Source organism: Delphinus delphis, chromosome 14 (genome assembly GCF_949987515.2).
Source record: "Delphinus delphis chromosome 14, mDelDel1.2, whole genome shotgun sequence".
Lineage (NCBI taxonomy): Eukaryota > Metazoa > Chordata > Mammalia > Artiodactyla > Delphinidae > Delphinus > Delphinus delphis.
In genome coordinates this window covers 25,456,522-25,479,580 of record NC_082696.1, presented here as the reverse complement: position 1 = coordinate 25,479,580, position 23,059 = coordinate 25,456,522, and the positions used below count along the sequence as shown (strand labels likewise).

Here is a 23,059-nt window from a genome sequence, read left to right as displayed (position 1 = left end):
CATACTTTTTGGATGGTTGTGTCTTCATTGTCATTTGTCTCTAGGTATTTTTTGATTTCCTCTTTGATTCCTTCAGTGATTTCTTGGTTATTTAGTAATGTATTGTTTAGCCTCCATATGTTTGTGTTTTTTTACGTTTTTTTCCCTGTAATTCATTTCTAATCTCATAACGTTGTGGTCAGAAGAGATGCTTGATATGATTTCGATTTTCTTAAATTTACTGAGGCTTGATTTGTGACCCAAGATGTGATCTATCCTGGAGAATGTTCCATGCATACTTGAGAAGAAAGTGTAATCTGCTGTTTTTGGATGGAATGTCCTATAAATATCAATTAAATCTATCTGGTCTATTGTGTCATTTAAAGCTGCTGTTTTCTTATTCATTTTCATTTTGGATGATCTGTCCATTGGTGAAAGTGGGGTATTAAAGTCCCCTACTATGATTGTATTACTGTCGATTTCCCCTTTTATGGCTATTAGTTTTTGCCTTATGTATTGAGGTGCTCCTATGTTGGGTGCATAAATATTTACAATTGTTATATCTTCTTCTTGGATCGATCCCTTGATCATTATGTAGTGTCCTTCTTTGTTTCTTCTAATAGTCTTTGTTTTAAAGTCTATTTTGTCTGATATGAGAATTGCTATTCCAGCTTTCTTTTGATTTCCATTTGCATGGACTATCTTTTTCCATCCCCTCACTCTCAGTCTGTATGTGTCCCTAGGTCTGAAGTGGGTCTCTTGTAAACAGCATGTATACGGGTCTTGATTTTGTATCCATTCATCCAATCTGTGTCTTTTGGTTGCAGCATTTAATCCATTTACATTTAAGGTAATTATTGATATGTATGTTCCCATTACCATTTTCTTAATTGTTTTGGGTTTATTACTGTAGGTCTTTTCCTTCTCTTGTGTTCCTGCCTAGAGAAGTTCCTTTAGCATTTGTTGTAAAGCTGGTTTGGCGGTGCTGAATTCTGTTAGCTTTTGCTTGTCTGGAAAGGTTTTAATTTCTCCATCAAATCTGAATGAGATCCTTGCTGGGTAGAGTACTCTTGGTTGTAGGTTTTTCTCCTTCATCACTTTAAATATGTCCTGCCACTCCCTTCTGGCTTGCAGAGTTTCTGCTGAAAGATCAGCTGTTAACCTTATGAGGATTTCCTTTTGTGTTATTTTTCCCTTGCTGCTCTTAATATTTGTTCTTTGTATTTAATTTTTGATAGTTTGATGATATGTGTCTTGGCATGTTTCTCCTTGGATTTATCCTGTATGGGACTCTCTGTGCTTCCTGGACTTGATTAACTATTTCCTTTCCCATATTAGGGAAGTTTTCAACTATAATCTCTTCAAATATTCTCTCAGTCCCTTTTTCTCTTCTTCTTTTGGGACCCCTATAATTCGAATGTTGGTGTGTTTAATGTTGTCCCAGAGGTCTCTGAGACTGTCCTCAATTCTTTTCATTCTTTTTTCTTTATTCTGCTCTGCAGTAGTTATTTCCACTATTTTATCTTCCAGGTCACTTATCCATTCTTCTGCCTCAGTTATTCTGCCATTGATCCCTTCTAGAGAATTTTTAATTTCATTTGTTGTGTTGTTCATCACTGTTTGTTTGCCTTTTAGTTCTTCTAGGTCCTTGTTAAACGTTTCTTATATTTTCTCCATTCTATTTCCAAGATTTTGGATCATCTTTACTATAATTATTCTGAATTCTTTTTCAGGTAGACTGCCTATTTTCTCTTCATTTGTTAGGTCTGGTAGGTTTTTGCCTTGCTCCTTCATCTGCTGTGTGTTTCTCTGTCTTCTCATTTTGCTTAACTTACTGTGTTTGGGGTCTCCTTTTCACAGGCTCCATGTTTGTAGTTCCTGTTGTTTTTGGTGTCTGTCCCCAGTGGCTAAGGTTGATTCAGTGGGTTGTGTAGGCTTCCTGGTGGAGGGGACTAGTGCCTGTGTTCTGGTGGATGAGGCTGGATCTTGCCTTTTTGGTGGGCAGGTCCACCTCTGGTGGTGTGTTTTGGGGTGTCTGTGGCCTTATTATGATTTTAGGCAGCCTCTGTGCTAATGGATGGGGTTGTGTTCCTCTCTTGCTAGTTGTTTGCATAGGGTGTCCAGCCCTGTAGCTTGCTGGTCGTTGATTGGAGCTGGGTCTTGGCGTTGAGATGGAGATCTCTGCGAGATTTTCACCGTTTGATATTACGTGGCGCTGGGAGGTCTCTTGTGGACCAGTGTCCTGAACGTGGCTCTCCCACCTCAGTGGCACAGCCCTGACGCCTGGCTGTAGCACCAAGAGCCTGTCCTCCACACGGCTCAGAATAAAAGGGAGGGAAAAAAGAAAAAAAAGAAAGAAGATAAAATAAAGTAAAATAAAATAATATAAAGTTATTAAAATAAAAAATAATTATTAAGAAAAAAAATTTTTTAATAAAAAAAAAAGGGACAGATCCTGAGGACAAATTGTGAAAGCAAAGCTATACAGACAAAATCACACACAGAAGCATACACATACACACTCACAAAAAGAGGAAAAGGGGAAAAAATATATATATATCATTGCTTCCAAAGTCCAGCGCCTCAATTTGGGATGATTCGTTGTTTATTCATGTATTCCGCAGATGCAGGGTACGTCAAGTTGATTGTGGAGATTTAATCCGCTGCTCCTGAGGCTGCTGGGAGAGATTTCCTTTTCTCTTCTTTGTTTGCACAGCTCCCCGGGTTCAGGTTTGGATTTGGCCCCTCCTCTGCGTGTAGGTCGCCTGAGGGCGTGTGTTCTGCGCTCAGACAGGACGGGGTTAAAGGAGCGGCTGATTCGGGGGCTCTGGCTCACTCAGGCCGGGGGAGGGAGGAGTACGGATGCGGGACGAGCCTGCGGTGGCAGAGGCCAGCATGACTTTGCACCAGCCTGAGGCGCGCCATGCGTTCTCCCGGGGAAGTTGGCCCAGGATCACGGGACCCTGGCAGTGGCGGGCTGCACATGCTCCCCAGAAGGGGGGTGTGGATAGTGACCTGTGCTCGCACACAGGCTTCTTGGTGGCGGCAGCAGCAGCCTTAGCGTCTCACACCTGTCTCTGGTGTCCGCGCTTTTAGCTGCAGCTTGTACCCGTCTCTGGAGCTTCTTTAAGCAGCGCTCTTAATCCCCTCTCCTCGCGCATCAGGAAACAAAGAGGGAAGAAAAAGTCTCTTGCCTCTTCGGCAGCTCCAGACTTTTCCCGGACTCCCTCCCGGCTAGTCGTGGTGCACTAACCCTTTCAGGCTATGTTCACGCCGCCAGGCCTCTCCCAACAACCCGACCCAAGCCCGAGCCTCAGCTCCCAGCCCAGCCCACCCCGGCGGGTGAGCAGACAAGCCTCTCGGGCTGGTGAGTGCTGGTCGGCCCTGATTCTCTGTGCGGGAATCTCTCCGCTTTGCCCTCTGCACCCCTGTTGCTGTGCTCTCCTCCGTGGCTCCGAAGCTTCCCCCTCTGCCACCCACAGTCTCCGCCCGCGAAGGGGCTTCCTGGTGTGTGAAAACCTTTCCTCCTTCACAGTTCCCTCCCACTGGTGCAGGTCCCGTCCCTATCCTTTTGTCTCTGTTTATTCTTTTCTTTTGCCCTACCCAGGTACGTGGGGACTTTCTTGCGTTTTGGGAGGTCTGAGGTCTTCTGCCAGCGTTCAGTAGGTGTTCTGCAGGAGTTGTTCCACGTGTAGATGTATTTCTGGTGTATTTGTGGGGAGGAGGGTGATCACCACATCTTACTCTTCCTCCATCTTGAAACTCTCTCGCCAGTAATATTATTATTAACATCAGATGAAACTTTGGAGTTGGTCTGCCTGTGATAACCCACAAGTGAGGGCTCCATGATTATTTCCGATTTCTGAGATTTCAATTACTCATTTGGGCCTAAAGATATACACAACTTATAGCATATGGGGCTTAGAAATACGTTTTATACCCTTTCTCCATGCATGAGGAATTTGTATACCAACTTCAGTCATCTTCAGATGTGTTGTGTACCCTTTTATCTTACAATTTTGTAATGCTTGTGATGACCCGAGTAAAAACTTTAAAATAAGTCCTTGTTTTGCTAATATCATTACCACATTAAAATGCTTTTACCACTCTTCCTCCCAGAAATTACACACACACACACACACACACACACACAGACACACACACACACACACGCATAATAGGTATATATAGAGAAAGACAGAATATGAATTGGATGAGTCCTCAGATGGAAAGACTGGATTCCCATTATATATGAAGGGTATATTAATTTATTCTTGGCGCTTCTATGTAACTCATTCTGATAATAAATTATCTAAACTAGATATTTCTTGTAAAAATTCTCTAGTCATTTTATAGAAATATATTGTAGGAAAATCTTTTAAAATGTTATGTGGTAGACATTTTCAAATGTTGGTCTGAGTATACTATTCAGGAGAGAGAAAGCCACACCCTGCAGTTTTTATCTGTGTCTCTCCAACCATGGCATAGTACATTTTTATGACAAATGCTACGTGCTGTTTTTCAAAAAGCTGTATCGTACATTTTACTCACACGTTGCTATCTGCTAGTGTTTATAAACATGAGAAATTGAGCCATGTCACATTCTTAGAAGTGTTGCAGCAATTGTATTAAATTCCTGGGGAGAAAATAACATGGTTCCGTCTTTTAGAGATTTCCCTGAGATTAAACAGAAAGTAGCTAATAATGAAACCCAAGATTCTGATGGTAGTGTTCTCATTAAGAAAGAAGGACCTAGAATTTCAGTTGGAGGGTTAAAAAATGTCAATGATACTTGCTTCTGACAAATTAAATAGGGATGAGGTTAGATCACTTTGTTATGGTGTCTAACGGGGGGGGGGGGGAGAGAAAAGGCAACTTTGATTTATTGAAATGGCTGTGGAACCCAAATAAAAATTTTACCGCTGAGCAAGTAGAGTGTCAGAACTGTAGATAATGAGGAAGAAGGTTTCTCTGAAGATGCATTACCTTTGAAATGGATTAGTAGATGGCAGGGAGCCACTTAATATTTAAGTTAAATACTTGTTCGCTTTGGTAACATTTTTCCCGTGGTGTGTGCCATTTCCATAAATGCCGTGCAGACTTCATAGGAGCCAGGTACATAACTAATGACACCTGACTAGAGCAATTAGGACTTTTTTTCTCTTTCTTTCTGATGGATAATCTTTAGTGATGTTATTAACTGATACAGCTGGCTGACTCTTCAAAGAAAGGAGGGAATTGCGGCTGGCCTTCTGCCTCTGTAAGCATGTTAGAGATGTGAGCATCCTGTCTGGGGAGGGCAGCTGGCTTTGTTGGTAAGAAAGGATATGATGCTGGATACTGAGCAAGCATTTGATGAGCGTTCTATTATTGGACATCCTATTTTATGTGAGTCTTTAGATAATATAATTGAATATTGGTGGAATGCTTTACATTTACAAAGGAGAAATGACAGGGGCCAATTATTTAACATTTATTATGCATTAGACACTGTTAAATACATTCACACTAAGATCACACAGCTAGTGAAATGGCAGGACCAGTATTTGAATTGTAATTCAGCCTAGGCTCAAACTGTTTTCTTAAACAGTAGGTTACCTTGTCTTCTAAGTCTAGCCTGAAAGACGTAGATGGTTGTCATTACTATCCGCATTTTACAGATGATTGAATAGAAAAGATCAGTTACAGGCTAATAAGGGGCAAAGCTAGGAGTGGCTCAAAGTCCTGTGTGTTTTCTGTATCCTTCGATGACAGTGTATTCGCTCACTAGTTCTGTGAGCTAGATTCAAATATAAAGAAAGAATCCAAGTCTCTTTCCCGTCATATTAGCTCATGTCTCTGGGTGGTGGTGGTGGTGGTGTTGGTGGTGGTGGTGGTGGTGGTGTGCGTGTGTGTGAGAGAGAGAGAGAGAGAGTTGGGGGAAGGAAGAGAATATCATTGAGGTATTTTTATATTTTATAACAAAAGCCAACCAAACATCTATGGAAAATGTAAAGGGGAGAGACTAGTGGAGAAGGAGCTTACTAACTGTAGGGCTGCTAGACCTAAGCTTCGGGATTTCCATTTAGAACCTGGTCCTACAGGATACCAGCACGGCAATCACTGCCTCGGTCTGAGAGTAAGAAACAGGCGAAATGGAAGGACCATTTCTAAATCTCCTCTCAGTAATGTTTTAATAGCAAAGTCTTATATTTGGACCATTTACTCAAATGGTTACTTTTTATATCCCTAATTCTGGGCATTTGATCTTCTAGAGTGCCTTATAGAAGGAATGATCATTAGTAAAATTTGAAGGGGAAATGGTTGAATTGTCCTGCCTTCTCATAAGCAAGGAGAAATCCCTTCTTAGTCTAAAGCTACCAACTTAGAAGATTCGCAGCAATCTCTGGTATGAACAAAAAATCTGGTGTTTGATGAAAAATGTTTAATTTAGAATGTACCATTATTGGAGGTTAGCTACATTCTTACATATTATTTCCATACTTAATGCAGGGAAGTATCTAAAACGTGGTTCTGTGAACTAAATGGTTCTCAAAGAGCCCTCCCTCTTCCTGCTGCTAAGATCAAATGTTGATCATCTTTTTCCTTTGTACACATATAGAGAAAATTCTAAGTTTTCCTCCCAGACTTCTTTACCCTTTGGTATGAATGCATTAGACAGACAATAAAAATATATGAAAAAGTCAGAAGCAAACAATTGAAAACTGAGAAAAGTGATTTTCCATTAAATACTTTATGCATTATTTGTTTAGATGAAGCTATTTTCATCTTATCTATTAATTTCCCTTTTTTTTTTTTTTTACAGCAAGCACCACCATTTTCAATGCCATGCCCTTTGAATATATTTGAGAGCAACTCTGCTAAGTATTTTTAAACTTTTCCCCATGATTTTTGTTAAAGCAAGTATAAATGCAGAGCCCTGTGGTATTTACTGTGGATGTTCTAGAATTCCTAGAATGGGGAGATCCTCCAATTTTTTCAATCATTTACTCCACAAATACTTGAGCTCTTCCTGTCAGGCACTGTGCTAGGCACAGAAGATCCTATGGTGAAGAAAGCAAAACCAGACAAAAAAAGAATCTTTGTTTGGAGGCTAGTGATGGAGATAGAAGTCAATGAAATAGATAAATACATGTAAACTGTGATAAATATAAGGAAAGAAAAATTTAGAAAAGTGTATTTATAATAGACCCTGCTGGAGGGCAGATGAAGAGGACAGAGAAGGCTGTTCTTAAGAAGTGACATTTTTAAAACAAATAAGATCGAAAGCATAAGGAAGAATCAGGTAGGCAAGGATAGGGTTGGAGAAAGGGAAGAAAGGAAGGCTGTATTAGTTAGGATTCATTTCAGCTGAAACAAGGCAGAAATTTGTTGTTCTTTTGCACTACCTTAGGCCAGTATTGGCTGAACCCCATTAGCAGAGACTCTTGTATCTTGGATTATGTTTCTCCAGGTTGTGAAACACAAGGGCTCCCCGTTTCCTGCCAAAATTTCTACATTCCAGCCAACTGGCAGGAGGAAGGTGATGCAGGACACCTCTGCTTCTCTCCCATTGGCCAGGACTCAGTCATATGGCAGCAGTTGTAAGGAAGGCTGGAAAGTGTAGTCTTTATTTTGGGCAGCCATGTGCCCAGAATTCTATTCTTGAAAAAGACGGGGATAGTGCTGAGAGAGAGCTGGCAGTCAGCCACCATCACTTATCACGTGAGAATCATAGTCTAGTTTCTTTCCCTCAGTTAGAGGCAGCTGGTGCATCATCCCCTCCACCACCTGCTGCTTTTTTTTTTTTTTCTTTCTTTTTTACTGCACTTTCCTCAGAGGGAAGGGATGATGATGCCTTCAGAGAGGTATGAGGTTAGCTAAGGCCGTGGCTTTTTCAGGGAAACTGCATATGCTGTGGCTTATTCAGGGAAACTACATATCATAATTTCTCCAACTAGTTAGTCCTAAACTCAACTCAGGCATAGTGGAAAAGTTCACTAGTTAGTAAGTGAAAACTAATTACATATTATTAGTATTGTTTTTATCCCTTTGGCGCCTAACAGAGCATCTGGCATATGGCTTACTAATTGCTTGCTAATTTAGTTACTGACTAATGGAGAGAGGGCAACACATGTGGTGGTTTCCAGTGGCCCACCAGGATAATTGACAAAAGAAGCCAAAGTCAATAATCTGAGTTCAAAGATGAGAAAGATCAACATGTATTCACACTTTAGAATTAAAGTAACCTCATACATAATCAGGTCCTTCTTTTTATAGGTAAATTGAAGCTGGAGTGGTTCAGTTACTTGGCTGGGCTTACACAGTTGTTGGTAGCAGAGTTGCTATTTCAGTCATTTGTGTTCTTCTGGAAAGGCATTGTAACAAGGCTGCGAGTTGATCTGCTTTTTGCCTTTTTTTTTTTTTTTTTTTTTTTTTTTTTGCGGTACGCGGGCCTCTCACTGTTGTGGCCCCTCCCGTTGCGGAGCACAGGCTCCGGACGTGCAGGCTCAGCGGCCATGGCTCACGGGCCCAGCCGCTCCGCGGCATGTGGGATCTTCCCGGACCAGGGCACGAACCCGTGTCCCCTGCATCGGCAGGCGGACTGTCAACCACTGCGCCACCAGGGAAGCCCCCGATCTGCTTTTGGGATGTGTGGTTTTAGAAGAAAACTGTGCATCCTTGTTTAACTGCAAGGCAAATGTGAGTAATATGGCTTCTGAAAAAGAGTGAAACATCATAGGAGACTAGAAATCTCTTAGAGTAGATAGGAATTCATTGAGGAAACTTTTAAGTGGCCAAGTGTGTCTGGGAGAAAGAATGGTTTTGTGTAACTGTCCTATGAAGCAGTCTTTGGACTCTATTGTTTTTAAACTTCTTGTTACTTTTCTTCTTGTCAAAATACCTGGTAGCAGAGTGGTAAGAGCACAGCTTCTCAAGCTACAATGCCTGGTGACCTTGGGAAAGCTATTTATCTGCCTCAGTTTTCTGATCTGTAAAATGCAAATAATATTAATATTATTGTAATAGTGACTCTTAAATGAGTTAATATAAAAGAAGTGTCTAGAACAGTGCATGGCATAGGGTTGGTGTTAGCTTTCATTTTTGTTAGTTATTAGAAAAGAGTATGTGTAGCATGATAATAAAATGAACACCTCTGAACTCACTCAAATTATGAACCAGAACATTAGAAGTACCATTGCGTTATGTGTTTCTTCTTGTCTCTTTTCTTCCTCTATAGCCCCTTCCTATACAGCCTATAACAGGGTAATTTTCTTCTATAGTAAAGGAAGGGAGAAAAGGAAAGAAACTATATATATTTCTGATTCCTGAAAAGGGACCTCATCATATTTACTATTGTCGAATTGTAGCTTCCTTGCTTAAAAGAAGAATTTTGTAAATTATATATCTATTATCCACCTAGATATATTTAGGGTCCTAACCAATAGCCATGATCCCATGGTCTACAGAAAACATCCCACCATTTATCTGTGCAAATAAGTTCCTATTTTGTCCTACTAGGCAGAGTTCATATGATTTGGATATTCTACAAGAGTTTTATAATTATTAAATGTTTAACATATAGAGAGTCAAGTTGTCTTTAGCCCTTTATAAACTGTCTCAAGAGGCTTTGTTGCTCATTTCTCTAAGCATTGAGTATAAAACTATCAAAAACCTCATGCGTATATAGGCAGACAATCTGAGATGAGGCACCCATTCTGTGGAGACTCTCAGAGGGAAAGAGAGAAGGAGGTGTAAGAGTGTTATCCGGAACACACTGATGAAATTAACTTCTTAAAAATCTAACTGTGAGATTAGGTCAAAATAAATTTGCTACAGTTAAACTAGAAAAGATAATTCATTGGACATTTTTTTTTTACTTTATTTCATTGTCTGTGAATATATTTACATTACCAACAATACATAAAACTTTATAGTATTAAAAGCAAAACTAAGACAAGGATTTATAATCTAATAGGAAAAAGATAAAGGTGTGCACAATTACCATAATTCAAGATAGTTGCATATGTTGTAGCAGAAGAAAAGTTCAATGGGAAAATTCAGAAGGAAAACCCACATTCAACTGGGGGTTTCAAGGAGGGTATACTGTTTGAGTTGGACTTTGAAAGGTGTTTGGAATTCAGTTCATTATGTATATTGGGAGGGAGGCTGGACATTCTTGGTAGAGGAAAAGTCTTGGAGATGGAAAAGCACAGGGTAGAAACCCGGATTAGTGAGGGATAATGGTTGATGAGCCTGAAGGGGAGGTTGAAGCAGATTCTAGAGGGCCTGGTCAGAGTAGGTAAGTAGCCGGGAGTCTGTAGAGATTGGGGGGTCTTCAGAGTAGCAAGAAAGTGACATGTGCAGAGCTGGGTGTTAGATGTTGAAGGTGGGGGGAAGGGGAAAGTGTTTTGCAGGATGCTTGGAGAATCAGCGGAGCCAAGTCAGAGGCACTGGCGAGATGGCTCATTGTGAGAGCCAGGTTGGAGGGGACAGGAGGGGTGCCCCGCAGCTGAGTGCAGAAAGTGCAGCTGAGCACGCTGAGGGGATTTGCAGTAGCTGGTGATGGGCGGGGGCATAGGCGGTGAGTAGGTGAGAAGGGGAAAATCCAAGATGATATCAAGACTTGCAGCTGGAGTTTCTGGCTGAATGATGGATTTTAAGGGGCTAACTTAGGAGAGAGATGGTGAATTCATATTGTCAGATATCAAAGAGTTACAATATTTTAAAAGAATAAATACAAGGAGTTTCACATTACAGGCTTTCCAAAATAGAAAACATTCATTGTAGATTTCATCGCTGTGACTGACTTCTGTATATGCGTTTCTAATCATATTGATTTATGTGTTTATAGTTACATTCACTGTGTATATATGATTTTATTTTTTGCTTTTCATTTAACTTTAGATTATAAGCATTTTCCACACGGCTATATTTATCCCCTCACAGATAATTTTAATGGTTGCATAATTAAGAATTTCAGAGCAGGAAGAAGTGTTAAGCTGTTTACCATGTGGGAGACTTAGTGTGGTTTATGTGATTTTCATGAAATTGCATATATCATTTCTGATGTTTATAAGCTGAAATTAAGGTTTGAAACTTGGGAGAAATATTGGCTCTAGAAATGCATTTGTGAGGCTTCTAGTTAGAGGTAAGAGTTAGGAGAGTTTGCCAAGGAAGACAGTTGAGAGGGAGAAGATAAGAAGAATAAGAACGATTGGATTATTTGTTCAAGCAAATTAGCTAAGTTCAAGTTCATTATAATTTAATATTTACATATTTTTTCTACAGATATCACTGATGTACTATTTGCTAGAATTAGGTGCTAAGGGCACATTTGATGTGTATGTTGAATATTAAACTTATTACTAGTGGCAACAAATAAAGGCCAGGAAAGAACCTGAGACATGACCATAAACCAATAAGTAATTTGCAATGTTTTCCAAACTGGGGACTCATGAGCTCTAGAAAAACCTTCTACTGACTAAAAAAAACCTCTCAGAATAGCTATTTGCCAGAATTTGGGCAAGTTGAGCCAGAAAGTGATTTCTGTAATTACCTGTCACCTCAGCCTAATGTGAATCAATTTAAGTCAAGTGGTAGACGTTTCATGCGCTAAAATAATTTGATTCATTTTCTTTGGATCAAAATAAAGATTGGGGTGTGGCTCAACAACAGCCTTGTTGTTACCTTCAACTCAGGATCTCTGAAGCCCGGTGAAGGATCAGTGGCTCACCCCAGGTCCCCTCTGGAAGTCCTGCATTCTAGCTCTGAGGCTTTTGGAAGCAGGGTGATGTAGAGATTCTCAGTTATATCCACAAGGCATGGGGTATAAATGACCTAAGAGTGGTTCTCAACAGGTGAGCATTTTGTCCCCCAGGGAATATTTGACAATGTCTAGAGACGTTTTTTTGGTTGTCACAACTGGGGGAGGGAGAGCCACTGCCATCTAGAGGTTATGGGGGTCAGGGACGCTGCTAAACATCCTATAATACACAGGACAATCTCCCACAAAGAGAATTATTTGGCCCCAAAATGTCGGTATTTCTGAGGTTGAGCAACTTTGATCAAGACAAGAAAAAAATGCTTATCTTTGGCCATCCACGTTTTAAATTTAGACCATAGGAAGATGGCCTCTGAAATTCTCTGTTGACTTTGTGATACTGCACCCCCCAAACTAAAGATGTGTACTCTGCCCTTCTGCTGTCTGCAGGAGACTGAGCCTGCTTTGTTGTTTATAGGTGCACCATGAGGGGAAGCATCTATTTCTATTTCATGGCCGAGGTAGGCTTTCAGCAGCACATAATCACAAGGCTGCACCCCCAGGAGGGGGGCAAGCCCTGCACACAAGAGAAAGGCATTTGGTGTCTCAGTATTCCTGTCCTTGTCACTGAATTTTCCATCCTTGTTTTTGCCAAATTTAACGGAGTTAAAAAAAAAAAAAAAAAGAACTGGGCTGTTTCTCAAGAAAAGGAATTATGCAAATACATTTAAGTTTATGAATCTTCAAGCCAATATACATGAGAGGCCAGAAGGGAATGTTCATTAAATAACAAAGCGAAAATTTCAGCCAGAACCAGAGCTGGGGTTTGAAACGGTGCCTGGCATCAAGGATTTCCAGAGAGTTTGCTCCTCTTCGAATAAGGGAAAGACAAAGCCCCTGTGGGCTGTACTCAAGTTTTGAGTTACTTTTTTGAGCTATAGTAGATTATTTGATTTATATATAGCATCTGATATTTGGAGAAATGAAACTACAGTGACCTCAGGAAGCACTTATGTGTAAACTAAGCACTAATGTATATTTTAATAGTGTAAGGAAAAGAAGATTCCTGTTCATTCAACATGCCTCCGTGTCCCCAGTGTGCCTTAGGGTAGGTTGACTCCCACGGATTAGCTCACTTCTTGATGGTCTCCTCATCTTCCTCCCTGGGTTTTTCACTCCTTAATTATATGTGTTACAGCATAAATTTAGAGTTCTGTTAAAGATGAGTATGGGGACTTGCCCGGTGGTCCAGTGGTTAAGACTCCACCTTCCAGTGCAGGGGGCACGGGTTCACTCCCTGCTTGGGGTACTGAGATCCTACAGGCCGGGAGGTGCCGCCAAAAAAAAAAAGGATGAGTATAACATTACAAGTGTACTGTGTGTTAGACCCTGATATGCTTTTCAGAGTCCAGTGCATTTTCCCAGTCATCATGTTCATCACAACTTATTGTAATCCCTTGTTTTGTCACTGTCTTCGAAATCAGATGTTAGTTTTACAGAGTGCAAGGATCAGGGTATCTTTTTTAGTTCCTCCTGTATGCCCAACACCTAGCACTAGGCCTGAGCACTCGTCACACCTCAGTAAGTGTTTGTGGAATGAATGAATGAATGGCAGCCTGAGTGATGCAGCACAAGGGAGAGATAAAATGGGAGTGCAGTTGCTATCCAGTAAGCTTAGGAATCATTTCTTTACTCCTTCATCCCCTGCAAATGGTCCTGTAGAGGACTCATTTGGAACTTTAGCAGAAATGAGCTCTTTGACTCAGAAATCTTACATAAGTTACCAGTTACTGTGTTAGTGCAAAAAAAAAATAGGTGTTCAGCAGAGAGTAACAGATGTTCTATAAGTCTCACGGGAGATGCCCTCTGGTTGGTAGAGATGTTTTTCTCCCTGTCCTGCCTGAGGTCCTGCCAAATAGCTGGACATCCTGAATGGGGGCTCACTAAATTCTGATTACCCTAACGAGGTCATCTGAAGCTCTAGTATTATTACCCATAAGGCTGCAAAAACTGCCTTTAGCCAGTCACACCACCTGGATCTGACATTCAGATTCCCAGGACAGTTTCCTTCTGTGTCACCGGCCTGTCTTATCCCATTGCCTACACATTTTACAATAGTGACTAGGCACACAGGTGCACAATCCCACTGAAACTCTGTGTAGTTGATTACTCACGTGGACAATGCATAGGAGGGATTGAGCGTGGGCTGGGACTCACCACACCTCCCAGAGCCTGGCAAGGCACTATAAACATGGTGCGCATCAAGAAGTTAGACCTGGGCTTCCCTGGTGGCGCAGTGGTTGAGAGTCCGCCTGCCAACGCAGGGGACGCGGGTTCGTGCCCTGGTCCGGGAAGATCCCACGTGCCGCGGAGCTTGTGCGTCCAGAGCCTGTGCTCCGCAACGGGAGAGGCCACAACAGTGAGAGGCCCGCATACCGCAAAAAAAAAAAGTTAGACCTTATTACCAAGGAGCTCATAAATCTAGTGGGCGGTGGAGAGGGCACCCAGATTTAAGTAGTATATCTAAACTGCTCCAAATAAATGCTATGGAATAAGCCTTTTGCGTTTTCTGCCCATTCTGGGATTAATTCACATCTGTAGAGTAATATTTATGTGACGGATTTTGAACAAGGTATATCTTTGTTCTCTAAAACATGTTACTTTATTATCTAATATAAAGCTTTATGAAGTATATGGGAATAGGGGTATATGAGAAATTTCAACCAGGTTGACTAGAATGGTAGGGAGTAGGTGGGGAGAGAACAGTGGTTGGGTGACACCCAGATTTCATATATGGGTGACCATTGCCTTCTATTTGTGAATTCCCTTCATCCCTTCACCAATGCACCCCTGTCAGTTCATTGCCACTGGAATGACTAGGCTCTGTCTTTAATTCATCTACAACATATTGTCTGCTTTATTGCTCTGATTTCCAGTTTGCCTCAGTACATCTAGTTTTTATTTGTTTGTCTGTCTGTTTAGACTCTGCCATGTGGAATGCCAGGTCTTAGTTCCCTGACCAGGGATCAAACCCGTGCCCCCTGCTTTGGGAGCTTGGAGTCTTAACCACTGGACCACCAGGGAAGTCCCTACCTCTAGTTTTAGTTGTGATTTGTTGCCCTAACCAGCCCTAAAATAATCTGTGCAAAAGACTTAACATGGGGCATTTAAGTCGATGTGTAATAAGGTTCCAGCCAACCTTTTTAGCACCATCTCCAGCCTCTGCTTTCACACTTCATACCTTTACTCACAACATTTCCTTTGCTTGGTACATCTGTCCCTCCCTTTTCTCTCCTGTATCAGTGCTTTGCTCACATATTATCTAATCTGTGAATTCTCTGCTCTCCGAAGTTGAGATGTCTTCTGACCTTAAGAATTATCATATACCTCACGGTTGCAGTAGCGCTCTATAGTCAGCCATGAAGTATAGTTGTACAAGTATTCATTTCTCCAATAGATGGTGAGTTTGTAATGGTAAAGATGGTGCTTGCTTTATATTTGTGACCCCACAGCAATTAGAACCTTGGCGAATAATGCCTTGAATTGATTTGGGGCCTGAAAGGGAGAACATCAAGGAGCGAGGAAGTGGAGCTGGGTCAGAATGACGAGGGCTTTAGACAGTAGGAACTGGGGGCAGCGATACGTAGTAGGATGAAGACTTGGAAAGATTTATACTTTTGAATGCGGATGACCTGATTGTTTTTTTTCTTTTGTTTTACTTAAAATGCATCTAATTATTTACACTGGAATGGCTGCCATGTGTTACGTCAAATGGAGACTTGTTTAATCTCTATGAGAAGATAGCCTAGAGATATATGTACTGTGTGTACTCTTTTTTTTTAATTAATTAATTTTTGGCTGCACTGGGTCTTTGTTCCTGTGCGCGGGCTTTCTCTGGTTGTGACGAGTGAGGGCTACTCTTCGTTGCAGTGTGTGGGCATCTCATTGCAGTGGCTTCTCTTGTTGCAGGGCACGGGCTCTAGGCACGCAGACTTCAGTAGTTGTGGCACGTGGGCTCAGTAGTTGTGGCTCACGGGTTCTAGAGCTCAGGCTCAGTAGTTGTGGTGCACGGGCTTAGTTGCTCCGCAGCATGTGGGATCTTCCCAGACCAGGGCTCGAACCTGTGTCCCCTGCATTGACAGGCGAATTCTTAACCACTGCGCCACCAGGGAAGCCCCTCTTTTTTTTTTTAAAGTCATTTAATTAATTTTTCCTGTAAATATCCTTGTGAGGTGGGATGGGAATTTTAAAGATAAGGGGCTTAGAGGATGTAGGCAAATTCACAGCAATTAAATACTAAATCACATGCCACAGTCACGTTACTGAAACACTTGTGTTTTAGCCCTGACATCACAGCCCCTGCTCTGTCGTGATTGTGATCGCAGGGCAGAATGAGCCTGATGGAGAAACCCCAATCATGACGATAAGATGCCCTTGCCTTGGGAGAGGATTCATCCGGGGTTTTCCTGATGAGAAGTGCATACCTGTGACCTTGCACTTGTCATCATTATCTATCCGCATCTGTCTGTGTTCCTAATGTGGCTAAATTTTTCAGATTCTTATCACTTGGGCCCAATGCTTGCAATAATCAGCTTCTCTTTCTCCTTTCCAGTCTAATCTGTTTTATCCAGTGTTTCTATACACATTTTTAATTGCAGGGTTGTTTCTTGTATATAGTCGCTATTCAGTTATTGTTTTTTCATAATTGCGATTTTTATTAGCCTCTGTAACGATCGTGCCCTTTTTGTGGACGGTTTTGCAGCTCCTTTCCCCATCCTCTTGGCTTATTTATGGAGGCAGCAGCACCAACCATCTAGATTGCAAGACACTGCCTGTCACTCAAGTTCTTGCTGTTCAGTGATAATGTAGTCAGTATGCTTTAATGACCCTGTGAGGGATGTATTTTTAATGGAATTGTCCTCAATATTTAGGTGCTCCTGTTTTCCTTGAGGCCAACGTGCTCAGAATACCAGTCTAAACTTCTTACTCTTTCATGACGCAGTGGAAGTCAGACACTTGAAATTAATTTGCCGTCACCCTAAATTTCCTACACCCGGTCTGTGTTTGAATCCAGTGAATTAGTGCTTGCCAGGCTTTGGGCACCGTTTTTCCATGTATCATTTGCAATAAGTCACTTCTGTCTGCTGCACCATCCTTGCTAGAAACTGGGGGCCCTTTATATGTCTTGGGACTCACAGAGGGGCCATGGGCACCGTCAGCTCTGGAGTTAAAACCTGCTCTGCTTCCAGAAAAACAAGTTGTGTGAGCTTAAGGAGACGGCTTCATTATTATGCTTCACTTTCGCTATTTTTTCTTGTTTTTAGTTTTTGCATAGAGCTCAGTGAGTCTTTGGATATTAGTGGCCAGACATTAGGTGTGGAGAGCCTGTTTTTCGATGATCTTTGAACAGGATCAGCATCAGTTGGGTGCAGGGATCTTCAGCTTCCTTCAGACCGTTGCTATGAGGCCTCCCTCTACACTTGGCTGGCTTCCCAGTGGCAGAGTCCAGCCTCCTCTGTTCCCCTGAGAAGCTTGATTAGCAAATATGCCAGCTCGATGCCCTTCCCGAAGACCTCACCATAGACGCGGCTCCCACTTCCTCCAGCCTCTGTTGCATAAAGCAGCTCTTGTTCACAGAAAACGGGGTTGGCTTTTGAAAACTTCTTTCTTACCCTTGCACACCTCGTATGAATGCACGGAGCGATGGAAGGCAGGAAGTCGATCATTGGTCCTATAAGTAACATTATTAATTAGCCAGTTCAGACAAAAATTTGCCATGATTAGTTTCATATTGTAAGGTCTTGCCAGTTGCCAGCCTTTATCGTAATGACTTAAAAAAACAAGGGCCAAGATGGGCCACCTCACCTCCCCAGACCACCACCTACACCAGCCTCTGTCTCATACCCTCCACCCACCTGCCGTGAAACATGACGTAGAAAAAATAAATAAGAAAGAGAAGCTGTGCAAGGTAGCAAGAAATCAAAGTAGGAAAGCCTCCTGTGAGAAAGCCTGAGGGCCTTTCAGATGCTCAGAGGACATTATCAGTCTAATGAGAAGATTATAAATAAGTAAATAAACAAAACAGTAATTGATGAGACTGGTGCTTGCTCTGAAGCAAGTGAAACAAGGAGCTGTGAGAGAGGCCATTTCAGAGAGAGTGTTCAGGGAGGGCCACAGGCCTCTCTGAGGGGCGACATTTGAGTTGGGACCACCAAGAAGCCAAGAGATGAGCCACATGAGGAAAAAGCCTAGGAGGATCCCAGGGTAGGAGGGTGTCAGGCAGAGATACCATCAAGTACAGAGGCATTAGAAGACATGGCCTCTCCCCAGGCAAATTAGGACCTGGTGACACTGTTGTCCTCAGCTCTCATCCCTCCTTGCATGCCAGACTCCGACCCCCAAAGATAGTCATCAAACCAAAGAAAGCCTTTTCCCATGAAGCCATGGGGCAGTAGTTCCCACAATCCCCCTCTCTCGGCCAGCGTGGCATTCAGACGATTTTTATCTGGAGTCAGCTCTTGGCTCTCAGGTGCCTTAAGGAACAACAAATAGTGAATTTATTCTAACCTTGTGACTAAAATTGGCAAGAATCCCTTTTTCCTTCTTTAATTACCTACCTGTTTGCTTTCTCTAAAGGCGTGACTGTTCCTAGGGCTGGCCTGGCTGGTAACTAAGACTGAGCGATTTAGGAGAGGTTCCTTGTTCCATGGGACTGTTATACTTTTTGATGTGTTGAGCAGGTGTATATCCTGTATTAGGTAAATTTGCTAGGCTTCGGCGCTATTTCACGAGTTAGGCAGAACCAGGCGAGAAACATCCTCTGAGGCTGCCACTGACAGGCCGAGCTGCAGGCAGGACGTGGCTGTTGGGTTTGGGGATCAAGGAGCAGACGTCAGCAATTTCATGTCTGGGACCACCGGCGAGATAATTTGCAGCATCAGAAGCCAAATGGACAGGGGAGCATCTAGCCTTTTATCTATAAAATTAGAAGCAATTCTTAAAATGCCCTGGGCTTTTATTGATCTATTCCCTAATAGCTCTACAAGTAGAAAGTGGAATTTCTAGTGGTCTTTAAAGATCTTGTAAATGTCATCGACTCACTGTCTATGTAACTTGGAGAATAAGGGGAACCTGGAACTAATAAATAAGCCCCAGGCCGTGTGCTCGGGGAAATAAAGAAGGAAAGAAGAAAGTGCCCATAAAAGAATGTCTAATCCCATGTGGATCTGGGCAGGCGACAGGAACAGAAAAATATAGTGACGCTTGGGTCTAGGAAGATGTAGAGACAGTATTGCGTGGTCAGTCAGGGCATGGAGTCAGGTTACTTGGGTTCAGATCTCAGCTCCACAGCTGGTACCTGTGTGACTTTGGCAGCTTATTTAATCGTTCGGAGGTTCAGTTTCCTTATCAGTAAAATGAGGACAGTAATAATGACGCTTACTAAAAATATCCATCTAGGTAATTCACGTACAGGACCTAGCAGTGAGCCTGGCCATTTGGTTTTCTTTATTACTGGACAGACCTGGAGTTGAAGAAAGCCATCTCTGGCCAGGCTTACAATGCTTCTTCCTCTTACAAGTATTAGTCTCTATTTTATTGGGCAATGTGTGGTCACTAATTAGAGAGCAGTGGGTGGGATGGAAAGAAACATATGAAAAGCAAAGAGCGAAAGAGTCATAAAAAACAGGACTGCACTAATAACATGTAAAGTGGAAATTTATTTCTAAATTTTTACTTCCTTCTCTCTTCCTTCCTCCTCTGCCTCCTGGCTGTTAAAGGTTTTACTCTGCATAACGTACACCCCAACCTTTGACCTGAATGGGAGCGCAGTGCTGAAGATCGCGGAGGTGAGTATCCGTTTTCCCCAGACGCTCAAGTGCTGCTTGTGTGTGCTGTCTGCTCACAGCTGCTTTACCCCGACCTGGGATAAATGCTGGGGTGGAGCCAAGCCGCAGCAGTGGGGTGAGCCCTTGTCTGATCATTATTGTGGGGAATTTCGGCTACGGAGTTGATCTGTGGGAAGCAGGCTGTGTGGGCCACCATCCTTAGTCGGTGCTCTGCATGCTTTGGTTTGCTTGACTTGAGGCTTTAGCCATGGAAATAACAGTACCGGTTCTCCCGACGCTACACCTAGGTATTGCCCTTACTATTTTTCCTAAGATTGATGGAAGAGAATTTGATTTTTTTTTAATGGTTTTTAAGAAACCAAGTGTGAGATTTAGAGGAGATGTTTATTGATTAAATTGCATCCCCGTCTCCTAAACCCTGATGAATGCATTTTGTAACGATCATTGGGAAGCCTTCTCTTTTCCATCTGTATTGCAGCCTAGAGTAATATGTACCTTCAGCACTCCCAGCAGTATGTCCAACAGAAAACTTGCTTTCTTGAATGTCTGGCATATGCCTTTGGCTTTTGGAAACAGCATCATTCCAAAGCTGTACTTTACTATGCTTAGAATGAATTACCTGCCACTTCTTGAAAAGAGTATCTTCAGGATTTGTATGTTTTGACAAGACTACACACGTAGACCTCAAGGAGCCAATGATATATTCAGAATTCTGAAATTATAGAGAAAAAGAAAGCCTAACTATCAACAGTCATGGGTATTTTTTTTTTTTTTAACACTAATGATTACCATTTATTGAGTATACCAGGTAGACGCTTAACACTTAGGGCATGTTTTCTTTTTTCCTCTTTTTCTCATCATTATTGAGGTATAGCCAACAAATAAAATGTTCGATGTTTCGATATGCATATACATTGTGAAATAGTCACCACAGTCAAGCTAATTAACATATCCATCATCATACATAGTTAACATTATCATGAGTAGTATTTATATTGGCTCATACATGTGCTTGTATGGTATTATGTGGCATTGAAGAGTGAAAACTGAGAGAAAATTATTATTGAGCACATAGAACATTTTTATGTGTCAGTCAAGAAAAAAAGACAGCTGACCCCTCACTACGACATAAATCAGTTCTCAAATGAGTATTTATGTAGGTAGAAAGAACACTTTTCTTTACCACATTAGTATGTTTCACTCTATATAAGTAAAGAAATAGAATAGCTATCAGTATTTTTAGTTGAATTTTAAGAGATACTTGTGAGTGATCTTGTCATTTGTAGGTTTGCTATTTTTTTTTTTCTCGGTACGCGGGCCTCTCACCGTTGTGGCTCCTCCCGCTGTGGAGCACAGGCTCCAGACGCGCAGGCCCAGCGGCCGAGGCCCACGGGCCCAGCCGCTCCGCGGCACGTGGGATCCTCCCGGACCGGGGCACGTACCCACGTCCCCTGCATCGGCAGGCGGACTCTCAACCACTGTGCCACCAGGGAAGCCCCTGCTTTTTTTTTTATTAACTGTGGTAAGAACACAACATGAGATCTTAACAAATTTTTTTTTTTTTTTTTTTTTGCGGTACGCGGGCCTCTCAACTGTTGTGGTCTCTCCCCTTGTGGAGCACAGGCTCCAGACGCGCAGGCTCAGTGGCCCTGGCTCACGGGCCCAGCCGCTCCGCGCCACGTGGGGTCTTCCTGGACCGGGGCACGAACCCACGTCCCCTGCATTGGCAGGCGGACTCTCAACCACTGCGCCACCAGGGAAGCCCCTTAACAAACTTTTTAACTATACAATTCAGTCGTGTTAACCGTAGTGCAGTGTTGTATAGCAGGTCTCCAGAACTTATTCATCTTGCATAACTGAAACTTTATACCCATTAAATATTAACTCTCCATTTCCCTCCTCCTCCCCACACCGTGCAACCACCATTCTACTCTCTGTTTCTATGAGTTTGACTATTTTAGATATCTCATGCCGGTTTGCTTTCAAAGTGACAAATGTAGTTTTGAGCAGAGCAAGAAACAGGATTGGCATGTAAGAGGCTTGTTATTTCTTTGCCATGTGAAGGGACAAGAAGGGAAATGCAGCGTGTCACTGCCCAGCCACTGCCTAGCTCGACCCCTGCCCAGGACGGGTATGGGGAAGGGGATGGGTTGTTGTAGGACTCTCAGGACTGGGGAGGCCACCAGGGATTCCCAAGCTCCCTTTGAGAGGGTGAGGTCTTCATCATCCTCACAGGGATGAGTTTTTGAATGAGAATCTGAAAGATTCGAGATGTAATTCCCGAGCAGCAGATACACACTGCCGTGGGCCACCCAAGTCAAGGGTGATTTCAGAGGGGGTCTGGAAGCCAGAGTAGAGACTTGGCAGACCTGTCTAGATAGGATGAAACATCAAAACACAGTGGTCTCTACCAGAACCTATAAAGGGAAAAAAGCTTTAATTTATTTTTTAAATCTCAGCCCAAGAGTGATATAAAGATAAAGGCGTTTGAGCTTGGTGGTGGCAGCGTGGGCTCTCGAGTTGCACTGGTTGGGTGTAAGTCCTGGCTTTACCACCTCCCAGCGGTGTTGCCTTAGATACCTCCCTGGGCTTGTGTTTGTTCTCTGTGTAAAAGCAATGCGAACAGCGCCTACCTCGCTATCTCGTAGTATGGTTGTGCTGAATAGACAAGAAAGATAGAATCCATGTAAAAAGCTTTCAGTGCAGGCAGCCGCATTGTAAATGCTGGGTCAAGGTTGGCTACTGCTCTCCTGGAGCAGCAGATGGATGACGACGTCCAGGCTTCCACTAAATAATGTTGACACAGCCAGGACCCTGAAGGGATGGGTCATCAACTGGGCTTAGGTTCCTGAGACAACAGTAGCAAGCTTACTTCCCCTTCTTGCCCCTTCTGCAGCCTCCTGAGATCCCCTAGTTGGAAGAGTTCCCAGCAGAATGTCAGCATGAAGGTCATAAAGCAGGGGTCAGACCATCATGGAAAAATGCGTTACTTCCAGTGCTAGCTTTGACTTATTGTTCAGGATGGAGGCTTCGGACTGCATTCCTCTGAAGGAAGGACTTGGCAGAGATCTTAGAAATAAACTTTTCATCCTGTATTTGATAGCGGGGACCTTCCCTTGACAGTGTGCAGGCTCCCAGAAGATGTTTTTAGGTCCCACCTCTCCTATAGATCCACGAGAAGGTCCTACCACCTCCCTGTCCGTGGTGGAACTTAACAGTTGAGGCTGCAGGTTCCCCCAGCCCTCACTTAGGTGCCCCACTCTTTTCTGGTGACTGGAAACATCAGCAGATTCTCCAGCATAGCAGGGGGATGGAGACTGCTTTGTAAGGACCACAATGGTCACCCCTTCAAAGTGCTTTTGATAAATGGCAGTGTGCAGAATCACTCCTCTCTGCTAGCCTGGACCTGGCGTGGACACCAGGTTGAAGGGAGTAAGAATCCAACTCTTGCAGCTGGCCAGTCCATGGGTAAGGACATCTGCACGCCAGG

At 42.7% G+C, this 23,059-nt stretch overlaps 1 protein-coding gene across 1 annotated transcript in view; it reads left to right on the top strand.

Annotated features, from left to right (window-relative positions):
* Positions 1–23,059, top strand: part of ARFGEF3 (ARFGEF family member 3) — a 182,639-nt gene that overhangs the window by 53,887 nt on the left and 105,693 nt on the right. The window contains exon 5 of the mRNA XM_060030511.1: positions 19,501–19,569. Coding sequence (XP_059886494.1) covers positions 19,501–19,569 — 69 coding nt within the window. The remainder of the gene's footprint in view (positions 1–19,500; positions 19,570–23,059) is intronic.